This window comes from Glycine soja, chromosome 7 (genome assembly GCF_004193775.1).
Source record: "Glycine soja cultivar W05 chromosome 7, ASM419377v2, whole genome shotgun sequence".
Lineage (NCBI taxonomy): Eukaryota > Viridiplantae > Streptophyta > Magnoliopsida > Fabales > Fabaceae > Glycine > Glycine soja.
Genome location: NC_041008.1, coordinates 37,212,283 through 37,227,758, shown reverse-complemented (window position 1 = coordinate 37,227,758; position 15,476 = coordinate 37,212,283). Strand labels below are relative to the sequence as shown.

The following is a 15,476-nucleotide window of genomic DNA, read 5'->3' as shown; positions in this document are numbered from 1 at the left end:
TAGGGGAGATATGCATTTGTGTTTTGATAAGATCATTCATTATTTCTTGAAGCTTGATCTCTTCCCCTGCATAAACCATATAGCTAAGAGAAACCATGAATTATAATAGAAGAGCTTGACTCACCCGTGAATAAATATTTCTTAGTAGCCTTTTTTTTTAACATAAAGCAATGATGAATGGAACTGCTATAATCAATAGCTTCGTGTGCTTTATGTATTGGAGCATAGGTGGCAGTTCTCAGTTATCACAAAACCAACAACTAGGGTTATTCATAAAGTAGTCATATTTTTGTCTCAAGCGAATAAGACATCAAAAGTCATATTTTTTACACATTCAAGGACAAAATTTCAATTTTTCATCTTTCACTGCCCTAATTGTTAGCGCTAACCAATTCAATAACGAAAATGAGTATTTATCCAAACAAAAAGTGTGTAAGTTTTGTTATTTGTAAAGGGTAAATACTTATTTTGATCCCTAAAAGTGTAAGTCAGTAACAAATTGGTCCTTGAAAAATGAAAAGTTTGAATTTAGTTCTTGCTATGGACTTTGTAATTTAATGTCAAATTAATTCTCAAAAAAATATAATTTATTATCAAATTGGTGATTGAACATTACAACTTGATAACACAATTGTCTCACAAATTTGATGATAGGAGAAATATGACGCACATTTTGCACATTGAAGACTAAATTCGAATTTTATACATTTTAGGAGTCAATCTGTCATCGCTTTATACTTTCAAGAACCAAAATATGTATTTATCCTTTTTAAATGTTTATTTTACTTGATATGTGTGTAGGTTAAGAAATAATGAAATATATTTAATATTTTTATTTATTTTAAATGAATTTTTATTTTTATCTAATGAGTGTAACTCAGTTGGCAACACACATTGAATTTGTAAAGAAGGACTTGAGTTTCATCATCACATAATACATCTTTGGAGCATTTTGCCAACATAAATCCTATCTGAATTAAAAAAAGAAGAAAAATATAAAATAATTTAAATTAAAAATTATCAACATTGACATAAATATAAATTAGAAAGATACTAAAATATAAAAAAAGTTAGATATGACTGTAATCATTAAAAAATCATAGAAGAATTTATCAAATCAGACAAAAAAATATAACAAATAAAAGTTAATAATCAGAAAACAAAAATAAGATAACATTATAAAATAAAAACAATAGCCAAAAATAAAATAATACGTTAAAGTTTAGTAATATTAAATAAGTATTTTAAACACAAAAATAATATTTTAAGTTTAAAAGGCTAATTTCATATATAACAATTTCCATTTCGTTTCTTTTATTTTTTAAACTCTTCATTATATTTTCAGTATCTACATACAAGCTTATTTATTATTCTAGAATTTGTATATTTACGCAAGCATGGTTTATATTATATTTTAAGAGAAATAATTTAATTTCCACTACAATAATAATATTATTAGAATTTAATGACTATCGATGATAGATAAAAAATAATTACACCATCAATCAATTAAAGATTACAAGATTATATTTTTATAACTTTTAAAGTAATCTTAAAAGTTAATAAACTTATTCTATATAATTATTTTTTATTGAATAATATTATAAAATTATTTTACCCTATTTTTTCATATAATAATAGTATAAAATTTTAAATGGTAACAAAATAATATTATAAGAAAAAATGGACATAATAAAAATATCACACATTGTAATATAATTATTATTCTTAAAATATTTTTATAAAATATAAAAGTTTAAAATTATTATAACAATAACAATAAGATATAGATATACTATTTGTGTGCGACGCACAGGTACTAATTTTAGCTTTATTAATTATAACAAAAATAAAACCTAGTATTTTACTTATTACTACGTGTTTGGCAATCCAACCTTGTCCGTGGTGATTGTCAATTATGACTCAGTAATTAGGAAGCCAACACATTAACCTTGCTATATGATGTGCGTAAAAAGTTGAATTTATCGTGAATTATTTAATAATTGTAATGTTGATAATAATTCACCAGGCTTCAAGCATATCTCTTCTAATTCAACAAAAAAAAAAAAAACGAAGCATATCTCTTCTCCCTAATGGTGTTAAAGTTTTAAAAAGTTTTGCTAGTTAGGCTATATATGTCTGAAAAATTAACTGAAATTAAGATAAAAATTATTTAATTTTTTAATTTTAAAAATCCTTTTAAGATAATTTTTTTTATTAAAAGGAATTGAGTTTTGAATTTATTTAAAACTAATTATCTCATTTTAAATAGACTAAATTTTATATTTGAACATAAAAAGGATGACAATGTAATACTTACATCCTTTTTTTAGTGAAGAAAAATATAATTTAGTTTAACGAGTTAAATATACTAAACTATATATTTTGAGTAAGAGAGGTAAACAATCAAATACTCACATTTCTCAATAAAATGAATGTGATTTGCACAAGATTTTATGAGTGTCAATCCATTAAGTTTTGTTTTAATTTAGGTTTTAGAAAACTATTTAAAATAAAATGACAAGTAGGGAAAAATATATTGACATTAGCAAAGTTTGTTTTTCTTATGAAATTAAAAGCACAAAAAAAAACCTATAATGTGTGCCATAAGTGATTTAATAATTTGGATTCTTTAAGCATATAGCAAAGGTTTTATTCCTAACTATACTAATAGAACAACACTTAAATTGAAAATTGTTTTAAAATATGTTGGTACCAGCATAATGGTGTCCTAAATCTTCTCCCATACAAAACTTTATACGATGCCATATATTCTTATGCTCAATCGAAATTTTTTGTTCTAGCTGAATTCCAACAAGAAAATGATTGCTTTTGGTGAATTCTAACAAAGGTAAACTTCATTCAAAATTTTCATGTGATTCGCCGCACATGCTTGTAGAAAGTCCTATAATGTTGAATTGCCTTCTCAAATAGTTCATCCATTTCGGGTGATACGACAAACTCAAATAAAGTTGTGTATGCCTGAAGGTAATATGTGAAGTTTAACAATCTCTTTGATGTGTAACTACATCAATCTCTCTAAAAAAAAACTTTAAGTTAATATTTGTGTTACAAGTTGTTCTCATCCTCCTCGTTGTCTTCACCTTCCTCTAGATGTAGTGTCCTTTTTAGGCTCTGCCAAAATTAGAGGTCATGATGAGCAAGAGACAAGTTGGTTTAGTGCTGTCATATTTGAGTGAGTCAATGAAGTTGAGTTTGAGGAATGCGAAAGCACGATGCTTGTTAGGGGAGAGTGCTACAAGGGGAACAAGGTGGGAAAAGAAGTGAAGTTTGGTGTTTGGAAATTTTATGTCTGGAGATTGATTGTGTAGATTTCAATTTGAGTTTTAAGATTGTAGGGATGGAGGATATGCACTTAGGTTTTTAACTTTGTGTTTGGTTTACTTGATTCTAATAGTTTAAAATAGCTAAAATTCATATTTAAAAATTAAGTTACTAAACTAAATTCTCATGATAAAAAAGGCACTATTTGTCATATGTGTAGTGCCTTTAATGACATCAACGAGGAGGGAAGAAAAATAGTATTTTCAAATTGTGGGGTTAAAAAGTATTTTTAATTTGTGAAAAAAAATAATCAAAGTTTGAAGAATTCAAAAAACATATTTAAGCCAAAACTATTTTGACTTAAATACAACTTTGGTCTTCCTATTTCACTCAATTTCTAATTTTGGTCCATGTATTTTAAAACAAACAAATGTTAATCAGTGCCCTTAAGACATTGATTAATAGATTAAAAAATAATTTTTTATTATTAGGATACACAAAATTGTGAAGTGCATGACTTTTTTATAAGCCACTTGCGTAATCGAAAGATTTTCATTATTGTCACTTGCGTAATCAAAAGAGATCAAGTTCTTATGTTTTATGCTATCACAAGCCTTAGAGGGATTCTATTAATCAATTAACAAGTGAACCAAATCGTGCAAGTAGTAAATACACGGTAAGATCGAGTGTCGTGCCCATAAGGATTTCGTTTGTACAAAATAGTTTTGTGCAACCAAATTCTAAGCAATGGAAATAATTGATTAAGTGGTTTTTGAAACTAAAAGTAACATAAAATCAACAAGCATTAAATAATAAGTCAAAACAAGGCATAACTACAAAAGCAAAAACACATACACTTAGAAGACAAAAACAAGGCTAGTGCTGAATATGTGAAGTTGTTGGATACTTAGCCTTACTAAACCACTTTTGATGCAATAGATTTTTCACTACTCAATACTCATTCAAGTGTTACCCTAATCCACAAAGTACCCCAATCAAGATTCCTCTAATAGAAAGACCTAAATCACTTAGTTTAACTCTCAATCCCTTGGCAAGTTAAACTAAGTGACTTAGATCAAAACAAAGATTAAAACAGAGCTAATAAATACCATTTTATCCCTAGACATGAGTTTATTAAAAGTTAGAGACAACATTTAGGAAGATATAAGGTTGGTTAAGTGGTTAAGAAAGAAGGAAAGAATGTGACGCCCTTGTTTATTGACATCCCGATGACTCATACTATATGACGCTTTACACGATGACACTTTACTCAATTTTCTTGTTGGTTAGAAACTTCCACCGATCAAAATCCTCCATAGATAATCATTTCAAGACCTCAACAATCTGCTTCGGCTACTTCTAGTATTAATAATTGTCTCCACAAATCAATACGAGATTTTTCAGCGTGCTTTGTTTTCACTCACACACTTTCTTAAAACTTTCTAGAAGGTCACCCATTCCATAATATTTCAAAGTCAATACATGTTTAACTGTGAAGTTTTTAAGTGATAAGTTATCAAAAAAATAGATGCATCTTATTGGTATAGGTAATACCAATTAACTCTTTTAAGTTATCCTTAACTCTAGAGTTTCATACCTACACAATCTCTATATCCTTCTCATTTCAATGTGATTTGTAAAGAGTGTTAAAAAAAGAAAAAAATGGCGGTTCAATTTCTACTACTAACAAACTAATAATTTACCAATAAAAAAAGGCATTTAGGGAGTCTTGCTTTAAGTTTTTTTATAATTTACATAATAAATATATATTTTAATTTTTTTAATTAATGTCTTAAGGATATTAATTATTAAATTTTTTTATAAAAAATTGCTCTTAACGAAAATATTAGGGTGTAAATTAAAAAAAAAGGTGTCAGAATAAGAAAGCATTTGTAAGAGAGGGTTAATTCCAATGTTTCAACCGCCACGTGTTGTTCCCATTGGAATGCAAACTCAGACACAGATATCGAAGCAGAGAAAAGAGCAAAAGCAAACGCAAATGCGAGAAAATAAATCAGATTCCTCTTCGCGTTCTCCACCCTCATCTCGTGTTGCCTCCGATAACCAGCGTTCGTCGATAAAATGTCTCGAAACGGCGACGTAGTGGAACAGAACGCGGCCCCCTCGACGACGTCGTCGTCGAGCACAATAAGAAACAGAACAGACCCGTTCCTGGTAGCGTGCAGGTGCTTCAGCTTTTTCACCTCTCTCGCCGCCATTCTCTGCATCGCCGTCAACTTCCTCTCCGCCGTCCGTTCCTTCAAACACGCATCTGACGTAATACCTCTCTCTCTCTCTCTCTCTCTCTCTAAATCTACAATCTCCGCTTATCACTTTCCGTTACCGTCTAATTTGAGTTGGTTTCAGATTTTCGACGGCATATTCCGGTGTTACGCGGTCCTCGTGGCGGCTTTCGTGGTCCTCGCCGAGACCGAATGGAGCTTCATCTTAAAGTTCTCCAAGGTTTTCCGTTTTCGCTTACTTATTACTGCCTCCGTTCCTAAACATAAGGCTCTTTTAACACTCGTGCTGTTTCGCATGCTCCGTTATGATATAATTGAATGGTCCTTTACAGGTTTTGGAGTATTGGGCTGCCAGGGGTATGCTGCAGATCTTGTACGCGTTCCTTTCGATTTACTCTAAATTATATGATGCTTACTTCCACTACGCTCTAATTTAACTTACCTGTTAAATCATGTGATCTCATAATCATTTGATAAAAAAAATGTTAATAGTGCGTTCCCAGCATATGATAAAAAAATGTAACTAATAGTAAACACACCTTATTAAGCATGTGTTTGGATGAGTGTTGACAAAATTGATTTTGGTTAAAATTAATTTTGAAGTGGTGGATGTTTTTATTATAAAATCAAATTAGGTGGAGGGAATGTGGCCTTGGTCTAAGGCAGAAAGTTTCTGAGCTTAAATAATGCTTAAAAAATGTATTTACATTTACCTTACCCAAGGAAACAAGTAGGGGTTCAAATGACATGTTAGATGCGAGACCTTATCTTGGTCCACATAATCAACTCCTTGGTATTATTAAATACTTTTCCTTACTTAATTTAATACACACTATACTAATAGTGTGTTTGGATAGCTACCAGAATCAACTCTGGCTCCCAAAATCAAAGTGAAAAATTGAAAAAGTGTAAGCTACTATTTGTTGCTTTGGCTTTCAACATGGAATTGGAATTGATTATGTGAAAATTGAATTGAATCTAAACACACTATCAATGCCTTTTTTTTTTCTTCTTTTCTTAACTGGAGCCCTTGGTCAATGGTTAACAAAATCAGTTTTAATATTAGATATTTAGTTGTAAAGTTCAAACAGCAATAGTGTTAGCTACTTAGTTTAATTGCATGTTGTATAAGGAAGCAATGGCCACTAGTAAGTAAATGTTAGTAGTGCGTTGTTAGTTGGGATTGGGAACTAGTATTTAGAATAAAACAAAATATTGTGAAAGTAAATACTACTTAGTATGTTTTTTGTTTTCTTCATGATACATAAACTTTGTGGTTTAGTTTCTCAATGGCGGTTTTATTTGTACAGTGCTGCAGTCATGACAAGGGCATTTCCTGACTATATTGGAGACCGAAGGGACCTCTTTCTTCTTCAGAGCATAGCGAGTTATTTGCTACTTGGCTGTGGCGTTGTTTATGTTGTTTCAGTAAGATCATTGAAGAGAACAAACTATTTAGTCATATAATGTCTTTGTTACTTCAATTTAAATGCTATGCATAAAATGGTATGTTCATAGTTATAGGTAATAACAATTCAACACAATTTGATTTTTGTTTTCATTCTTTATGCAAGTATATTAACTTTAAAATTTATAATTTTTCTGTCGACTTGGCAAAATAATGGATAGTTAATACAGTATCATCAGAGTGAGGTCAAATGACTTAAACGATTCGTTTTCTTTCTATTTCCTTTTTCCTGAATACTTTTCATCCTAGGATATCTTGCAGTTGCAGATAATGTTCTATTGCCCAACAATCTTGGTATTTTATTTCAGTTCTCAGTTCCCACTGTCCATGTTTGATATGCATTTTGTTGGACACAATTAAAATTATATTCTAATAGATTATTCTCACTCTTTACTCTCTTTTTTCCCAATGATTTTCCCCAATGAATTTTCTAATAATGATTTTCTACTTGGAAATGGGTATTGAAAGACAAGCTGGCATTAATTTTGCTTTCATTGTATTAATTTCTTCTATCCTCAATGAAGGGTATCCTGTGCATTGGTTTTCTTAAACGTGCCCGCCAGAAGCAAGAGATTACAAGAGAGCAAGCAACCAAGGATCTGGAGGTATGCTGCTATTTTCAAATGTTATGATTTGATCTGATTTACGTCTATTATTTGTGGTTCCTTAGTTGCAATGACATAATGAAGATCTAATTTTGACATCATGCTTTGCATGATTACATGCTATAGAGATCTTAGATTTTCTTTTGATATATCAATCCTGGTAATTGAAGATGGAATAATATTATCAGTCTGAATCAGATGTTGGTATTTTCAAATTCTGGAAGGCTGTGAACAGTTACTGTATGAATTGAAAAATGTAAAGGACCGCCTAACTGAAAAGGTTTTCATCTTTTCATGTTAGATTGTTGTAGTCATATTGCAACAGTGCTCCTCTTCCTTTTCATGTCCATCATCATTGGTGGAGATTGGGTACAAAGATCTATAGCATGGGCTTGTTTTCAATCTTAACTGAGAGGATTAAGACTCTTATTTCTCTCAGCAACTTCTTATCTCCAGCTGATCTTGTCTACAATACATGTTTTTTAATCAAGAAAACCTGCTTTATTTACTTGCTTTTATGGACGCATCCAGGAGTTGGAACGCCGCAGAGAGGAGCTTGAACAACTACTGCTTGCTGATAGAGTTTAAAACATTTTGAGCGTAGCGCTGAAATTAATCTGCAGTGAAGATAAGTCTACTGCAAACCTATGAATCTCTGTTTATGTTAGTATTGCTTACAAAATTGCATGTTCATTCTTTGTAACTATTGGGTTATGTTCTTAGATGTAATGTTAGCCATTAAAGCTAGGCTATTTGGCCTGTTGTTTGTAAATATATAAAGCAATATTTAAAATTGTCTCAGATTTTATAGAGGCTTGAATTCAATTATTACAGACGTTATATAATTAACTCTTCAGTTTGTAAGAGCAGTTTCTGTTGTAAAAGTTAAATTTTGATTCTGTGATTGGTTCAAGGTATTTTGAACGTAGATCATATTAATTCACTAATGTTACATCTAAGGATCATATGAGAACTGATATTAGAATTTTGTGTAGAACGTTGTCATTATCATCCAGTTTTTTGTTCTTAGTGTCCGGGGGTACGTATTCACTGAATAAGTATGAAACTAATATCTCAATGTGTGATCAAGCGCTAAAGTGAAGGTCCTTCCCAACAATTTTTTTCTTTCAGACGCGTGAATCTCAACATTGAACTCAAGACAGGAAAAAACTCTTAAAAACGGTCTTCTATTTAATTCAAGAACAAATGCATCTTGCATTTTCTTTTTAATAACTTTATCCTTGGCTATTGTACGAGGGACAAGTGCAATGTGTCAATAAGAGAAAAAAGTGGAGTTCTACCTTCAGGGTAATCATTGGAAATTTTCAACCATGTCCTATAAATAATCATCTATGGGCAATGCTGAAATCTCACATCAACAAAACAAAAGATATGATCAATATAGTCCTTATAAGGCTTGTGCAATTATTATCTTACAAGCCAATTTTGTGAGTTTGAGTTAAGCTCTAAACCAAATCCTAAGATAAAAGCATGCATCTTTATTTGTGCACTTTTACAGTAAACCAAATTGTCTGAATTTGTTTACTCAGTTGAAATCTAAATTCTCAACTTCAATATTATATCTTATGTATCATATTTGGCTTCTCGTAGTACTATGTAAGCTATTTCTGTTTGCTTTGTTGAGATTCTTATTATAGTAGATAAACATTTAACTTTCATATTAAAAATGCTCCAGGTACACTTAAATTTTCCTCCTGGGAATTGGGAGTAATAGAGGCAACAGATTTGAAATCGTCAATCGATGTGGTTCTGAATAAATACACAGAGAGAAATTTCAGTAGGATATTCAATTTCAGCATCATCGTTGAGAGTATCTTCCTTCTGAGAGTATTACTTGGGCCTTTTCGGTCTGTTCTTCTTTGATGCATCCTTGTTTTGAGAAAATTTTGTGAGGCCGTCTCTGAATGCTCCAAGATTTACCCCATTTCTAACCAAAATGCTTGTCACTCCAAGTTCTGAGGCCTGTGATGGCCACCACAAATCATGTTACATATATATAATAAATTGATAATCCTTCTTCTAACCAAACAGGGCAAATTCACACTTATAATTCTATATAATCCAACCATTCAATTAAGGACTCAGTTGAAAATGTGAAGCAATAATTGGCAAGAGAATTTAAGAAAAGTAAAATAAAAAATCTACAGGCGCACACTTAATTACCCCTGGGATGTTATTATTATCATCGTCAAAGAAGAGCATAGAGTTATAGGGGACCCCAGTCTTTGAATGAATTCTCTGAAAATGCTCAGTTTTGTCCTTCCAGGTGTAAAATATTTCCTGAACAATCAGAAAGAATACTTAAATTTGGTCAACACGTTAATCTGATTGCAATCATTTGCCGTAAAAGAGTGTGTAAATATTTCATCCGCAAAATTCAACACAGGAACTTTGAATGATTTTAAGACAATCACAGGGTTTTCTTTTCTTACTGCCCTGCAATATATTCTATTTATCACGATATTCATTCATATCTCTCCTACGGTAAGTTAGGCTATTCTGTTTTGGCACAAATTTAACATCTCGCTCGAGTTTCCTTTTAGGCTTTGGCTTATCTTTCAAAATAGATTTGCAACTAAGGACAAACTCAAAAAGATGGGGGCTATAGCATTACTTTCAATTAAAAAATAGTAAGTTATTTTCTTAATTGAAATATGATATTAAGAATCAGAAGAAGTTATTGGAATTAAAATCCTATTCAATGAAAAGTACTTTGGAGATGGTCTCATTATGAATTAAAATTAATTAAAATTTGCTGATATTTAAAACCAACACTCAAGATATTTTTCTTCTTATATTCGAAACCGAATCCGGTATATTTTACTTGTTGCAATATTCATCAGTCAATCTCCTTTTAATGCAACAGAAGGATAAAAACATGGCACAACCCAACCACTACATGAAACAAAACCAGTGTTTTTTTTCTTCTTCATAAAAAAAGTAAATAAAGAAAGAGTGTGATTGAGCAACATGACAGACCTCGGCAGCAAACATTGACCTGATGCTGAGTTTGTCAAGATACGTTGTTGCGATGTCGGGAGTTGGCGACTTGGAAGCAATGGCAACATCAATCCTCTCCTGTTTGAGTGCATGCAATATCCCTCTTGAATGTGGAAACAGAGAAGGCGTGTCGTGCTTCGACCGGCACTCACTGAAATATTAATCAAACTTGCTTCTTCATCAGATGCTAAAATTATCTTATCAAACACCATAGTATTATGAATATAGACTAAATTATTATGATAAGCACTGCAGTTATAAGATTAGCTTAATAATAATTGAAGAAAAAAAATTGTGAATTCGAATACCTTCTACTAATAAAAATTAACTACTAAGAGCATCTTCAACATATGCTTCTTGCTTATATAAGCACTTACTCATTCTTACCAATGAACTATTTTTCATTTGTAACATTTAATGTGATTCAAGTTAAACACTCGTTCTAAAACTTTAGCATTAGAAATATATTTGTATGAAGTTTTTAATTTATGTGACATCATAAAACTTATAAATTTGTGATAAATAACTCATTTAAACAATCAAACATGATAGATTACTTTGAATATCTAATGATAAAAAAGATGGGTAAAGTAATAAATCATTAGATAAATATTTATTTTAATCCTTAAAGTACAAGACAATGACATAAGGACTTGTGTTATAAAAGATAAAAATTCAAATTAATATTAAAAGATGAAATATGAATCTGTCCTATTTCTTGTAGATTCCGAAACTAAATTTGATTTTTTCATTTTCGGATTATCCTAAAAAAGTGAATGATGTATGTACCAGTAGAAAGGCCAGAGAGTGTAATCGAGATCGAAAACGACGAGCCTTGGGAGCAGTGAAAATACTCCCATTATTTGCAGTGCCTCGGCCTTCACCCGTTCTACGTCCTCCATTGTTATCTCTCCAACTGGATGATGGGTTAATGGTTCTTTTATATTCTTCCAATGAAATCATATCATCATTTTATTTATTTGTATTTTGATTGAACAGGGTTTTTTCTAAATTAATTAAAATTTATCGGACCCGATATAACCGGTTCGGATAAAGTGGTTTGACCCGAATTGAGAGTGGTGGCATCGGATAATAAACGCAAGGTTTTTGTTTACATTTCTACAGGCTCGGGTGCCTCCTGTCACGTGCTTCTCTTGGTCAAGGTAACGCTCACTAACACTCTATTTCTTCTTTTTCTTCTCATACTCATTGCTATGGCTACCAACCACAACACAATCTCTGATCTTCAACCCACTACAATTTTTGGCCATTTCATTTGACCCATTTTTTCGTTTTGGGTATTGATGTTAGTGTTGTGATGTACTTTTAAATTCAATGGAGGTTGGATATACATATACCCTTACGAGCCTTTTAGGGCAAGTATAATTACTTGTTTCTTTACATGTAATTATTGTTTTTCAATTGGTGGCTTTTGTTTGTTTTCTTGTAATTGTTGAATGCCTCGGGAGTACTGTTTATAAACTATTATTCACTTCCGACATATTGTTTCGTTTATTATGCTGGCAGTTTCTAAAAGTTCTAATATGGAAGTTTACTTTTAAACTAGTAACTACGTTTGTAATTGCTTGTGTTGCCCATTTCTTGTTCTGCTCATCGTCATAATCTGCATTTGAGCTTGAGAAAAGCAAATGCAAACATCTCAATATATCTGATAATCTGTTTTCTCAATATAATCTTGATACAGTGGTGGGCTTAGAACATTATAGAATGTACATTGATGTTGCTAACTTGAAACCTCACCACCTGTAAGCATGATCCCTCCTTATTATTCTCTTGTTATACTCATAGTACTGATCTAGGGCTGTTACAAGTTACAACAGTCCTCTTGAAGCCTAGCCATAAATCTTCTGAAGTGTAGAAACCTGCAAAAATCTCCTAAATTTTGCTGCTGTCATGATAAAAGTACAAGATGATAGCACAATTTAGATCACTTCCTATGGGAATCTTTTCTTCTTGTAGAATGCCTTGAACCAACCCCTCTAAATCCTCCCAAAGCTTTTCTTTCAAAAGTGTTTCTGATCCTAGTTGTGTATAAGCCATAAGCATTGATGATATTGATAGTTTCGTGTGTAACCAATAAGTTTTAAAGATAAGATCTTTCTCTTCATTTAGCGTCCACCATATTTTTCTTCCATTTCTTGCCTACAATAATACCCGTTCCATTCTTTCCTCTAACTTTATCGGTGAACCAAAGTTTAAATCCTGTATTGTCTAGCTCTTTAGCTTTTTCTCCAACCTATTCAGTTTCTTGAAGACACATTATGTTAATCCTTCTCCTTATTATGGTGTTCGCCACCTCTAATGACTTACTCATCAAAGTATCGATATTCCAAGTACTAAACCTAATCAACTCTCCTGGACTTGCTTCTTTACTTACATCCATCCAGAAAATATGAGGAACTTTGCTCATTTAACACTACATTTGGACGTTGATAGGCCCCATACGGTGGCTCTAGCTCATTTAAAACTATATTCGAGCCATAGAGCATGTGCCTTCAAAGTAATGACTTAGTATTAGTAAGTATCCATCATGAGTGATCCATATTTGGGCTTTTGGCAAGTTTTACATTGCTTGTCGAGGAGCCTAACACAATCCTCCATCTTTACCTGGGCTTGGGAATGACTATGAGCCCTAGGCAGAGTTAGTGTAACATGTATATCAATTAAAATAAAAGTTCGCGTGACATATTAGTAATTAAAATAATATGCAGATACTTGTTTAGGTCTGGGCCCTTAGAAGTTCCGCTCCATTCTCTACATACATGAATATTATTTATATGCAATTGCCTCGTTTAATAACCATCTTATTGTGAATACAATTTAAGAGGTCTGTGACTGCCAATTACAACCCCCTTGGTATTATGCCGTAAAACTAATCCTATATATTCTAGTTTTAAGTTTAACTCATGTTGATTTGTGGTCTAATGGATGATGCATTATATGAAGCTGTACATATAACTTCTCAAGACTTTGGACTTGTGCAGATTAGGAGCTTGAAAGCACTTTAACTTCTTAATACATGGCTTGTCAAATGGGAACTATGACTCTGAACTGGAGATTATCAATTACAGAGAATGAAAGCTCTGAAAAGTCATGTGTCAACCTTGCAACTTCCAGAATCCACAGCTGTTGCTGTGAGCCAAATTTTAACGGGCTAACTCTAAAAGCTTGCATGAAATCTTCACCTTTTGCTCAGAGCTGGTAATTGAACTTATTCTAAAATTTTGTCCCTTGGTCCAAAATTATGGGTGAATTTTCATTAGATTATTTTTTCGCTTCACATAAAATGATTCTTTGATCATGTGAGAAGAGAATGAAGCCTCAGTTAGGACAGTTGATTAAATTAAGAATAGACTAATAATTACAGGTAGAGGAAGACCAAGAAAGACTTTGGATTTTGCTATTATTAGAATTGGTTTAGATTTAAATGGCTTCTATGAAAAATGAAAAATTGTTTTTTAACAGAATACAATGGCATTGTTTGATTGATATAGGTTGTAGATGACCTCAGTGGGAAAAAAAACTTTGGTTATCACTGTTATGTATAAATCATTGATATTATTTGTTAGCAACTCTTATGTTAAAAACCCGAAAATGGAACTCATGCATGCTTCCCATGGTGTAAATTTTTTTTTCACCTAACCTAATTCATATATTATTGTCACTCCTTTGTTTCCAAGAAAATATTTCTTTTTTGCATGATATAGGTTGCTAGAAATAAGCATATGCCTTTACAAGTCTAATTGATCGCATTTTTAATTGACTGGACCTATTGGGTGTTTCTCAATCTTACTATTAAGGGAATCATATGCCGATTTCTATATCCATGCAATATCAAATGTTTTTCATTACCTTGCTTCAGTTTCCTGGGAAGAAGAGCTGGGTGGAAAATAGCTTTTGCATTGAACACAGGTGGAGTGTCTGGAAATGGTGACCAACAAAGCTTCAACGAAGCCAGTTCCAATCTCGGTGGTACTCGATTGGGTAGGATATTGACTGCAGGTGGCAGACAACTTCTAGAAAAGCTGAACTCAGCTAGAAAGAACATCCCTTTGAAAGTATTCCTGCTACTTTTGGGTTTCTACACGGCAAATGCACTAGCTACAATCCTTGGGCAAACCGGTGATTGGGATGTTCTGGTTGCTGGTGTTGTGGTGGCTGCAATTGAGGGGATTGGCATGCTAATATATAGAAAGCTACCTACCGCGAGGACTGGGAGGTTGCAGTCTTTTCTAGTGCTGGTGAACTACTGGAAAGCTGGCATATGTTTAGGTCTCTTTGTAGATGCTTTTAAGTTGGGAAGCTAAGAACCCGCAAAATCTTGTCCTTGTTTTGTCTTTTCAATTTTTTGTTGTATGTCATAAAACTCTGTTAAGCCATAATTTTGACCGTAGTCTTCTTCTATTGCTACCTTATAGTTCTATACTAGTGGTGTACATGTAATTGTAGTATGTGAATAGTATATATGACGATTGCTTAATGACTTTATGGCTCTGTGCACACTGCACAGTGCACCATTTTGCATGTGCTTGGTGAAGGAGAAACTGTTACATTAATTTGTTTGTACATTTGTACTGGTGGTCTGAGTTTCACTGTTTAAGAGGGAAAGAATTTATTGGGAGTCACTGGAGCTAATAAAATTATACTTGTGCTGGGTTGTAAATACAAAGTAGTATAGGTAGTGTCTCTCTATTTGTTCTTTCTTAATATATGTCAGCAGATGCTATTGATTCATTGGAGTAGTGCTGGTAAGTTGTATGCAATGTGAATTCAGAGTACGGAATTTTAGGACTCAATTCCTGGTGACCTGATTGGAAACTAGAATAATGAAGA

At 32.2% G+C, this 15,476-nt stretch overlaps 3 protein-coding genes across 5 annotated transcripts; 2 read left to right on the top strand and 1 right to left on the bottom strand.

The window, feature by feature from the left end:
- The first annotated feature begins 5,217 nt into the window (after positions 1-5,217).
- LOC114419412 lies at positions 5,218-9,376 on the top strand. The gene is made up of 6 exons (XM_028385066.1): positions 5,218-5,562; positions 5,653-5,748; positions 5,861-5,901; positions 6,839-6,956; positions 7,521-7,601; positions 8,133-9,376. Exons 1-6 carry the CDS (start codon positions 5,368-5,370, stop codon positions 8,187-8,189), a joined length of 588 nt encoding a protein of 195 aa, XP_028240867.1. The 5' UTR covers positions 5,218-5,367; the 3' UTR covers positions 8,190-9,376.
- On the bottom strand, positions 9,233-11,558 carry LOC114419414 (magnesium-dependent phosphatase 1-like). The gene is made up of 4 exons (XM_028385067.1): positions 11,412-11,558; positions 10,602-10,773; positions 9,786-9,902; positions 9,233-9,584 (listed from the first exon to the last, which is right to left on the bottom strand). The coding sequence occupies exons 1-4, from the start codon at positions 11,522-11,524 to the stop codon at positions 9,453-9,455; spliced, it is 534 nt and encodes a 177-aa protein (XP_028240868.1). The 5' UTR covers positions 11,525-11,558; the 3' UTR covers positions 9,233-9,452.
- A 108-nt stretch (positions 11,559-11,666) lies between these two features.
- Positions 11,667-15,209, top strand: LOC114419411 (ycf20-like protein). Of its 3 annotated transcripts, none has more exons than XM_028385063.1 (3): positions 11,667-11,785; positions 13,628-13,844; positions 14,506-15,199. In XM_028385063.1, exons 2-3 carry the CDS (start codon positions 13,663-13,665, stop codon positions 14,948-14,950), a joined length of 627 nt encoding a protein of 208 aa, XP_028240864.1. In that variant the 5' UTR covers positions 11,667-11,785; positions 13,628-13,662; the 3' UTR covers positions 14,951-15,199. The 3 variants fall into 3 exon arrangements, with proteins under 3 accessions (XP_028240864.1, XP_028240865.1, XP_028240866.1); XM_028385064.1 differs by lacking the exon at positions 11,667-11,785 and adding an exon at positions 11,819-11,998 and having other exon boundaries at positions 14,506-15,209; XM_028385065.1 differs by lacking the exon at positions 11,667-11,785 and adding an exon at positions 11,825-11,963 and having other exon boundaries at positions 14,506-15,209.
- Positions 15,210-15,476: the final 267 nt, after the last annotated feature.

Excerpts from the sequence above, each read along its gene's own strand:
- LOC114419412 (XM_028385066.1), top strand. The coding sequence starts at position 5,368 with ATGTCTCGAAACGGCGACGTAGTGGAACAGAACGCGGCCCCCTCGACG. Across the intron at positions 5,902-6,838 it reads AGGGGTATGCTGCAGATCTT|TGCTGCAGTCATGACAAGGG; the intron begins GTACGCGTTCCT and ends TTATTTGTACAG. Across the intron at positions 6,957-7,520 it reads GCGTTGTTTATGTTGTTTCA|GGTATCCTGTGCATTGGTTT; the intron begins GTAAGATCATTG and ends TCCTCAATGAAG.
- LOC114419414 (XM_028385067.1), bottom strand. The coding sequence starts at position 11,524 with ATGGAGGACGTAGAACGGGTGAAGGCCGAGGCACTGCAAATAATGGGA. Across the intron at positions 10,774-11,411 it reads ACTCTCTGGCCTTTCTACTG|TGAGTGCCGGTCGAAGCACG; the intron begins GTACATACATCA and ends TTAATATTTCAG. Across the intron at positions 9,585-9,785 it reads ATAATAATAACATCCCAGGG|GCCTCAGAACTTGGAGTGAC; the intron begins GTAATTAAGTGT and ends TGGCCATCACAG.
- LOC114419411 (XM_028385064.1), top strand. The coding sequence starts at position 13,663 with ATGGCTTGTCAAATGGGAACTATGACTCTGAACTGGAGATTATCAATT. Across the intron at positions 13,845-14,505 it reads TCACCTTTTGCTCAGAGCTG|TTTCCTGGGAAGAAGAGCTG; the intron begins GTAATTGAACTT and ends ACCTTGCTTCAG.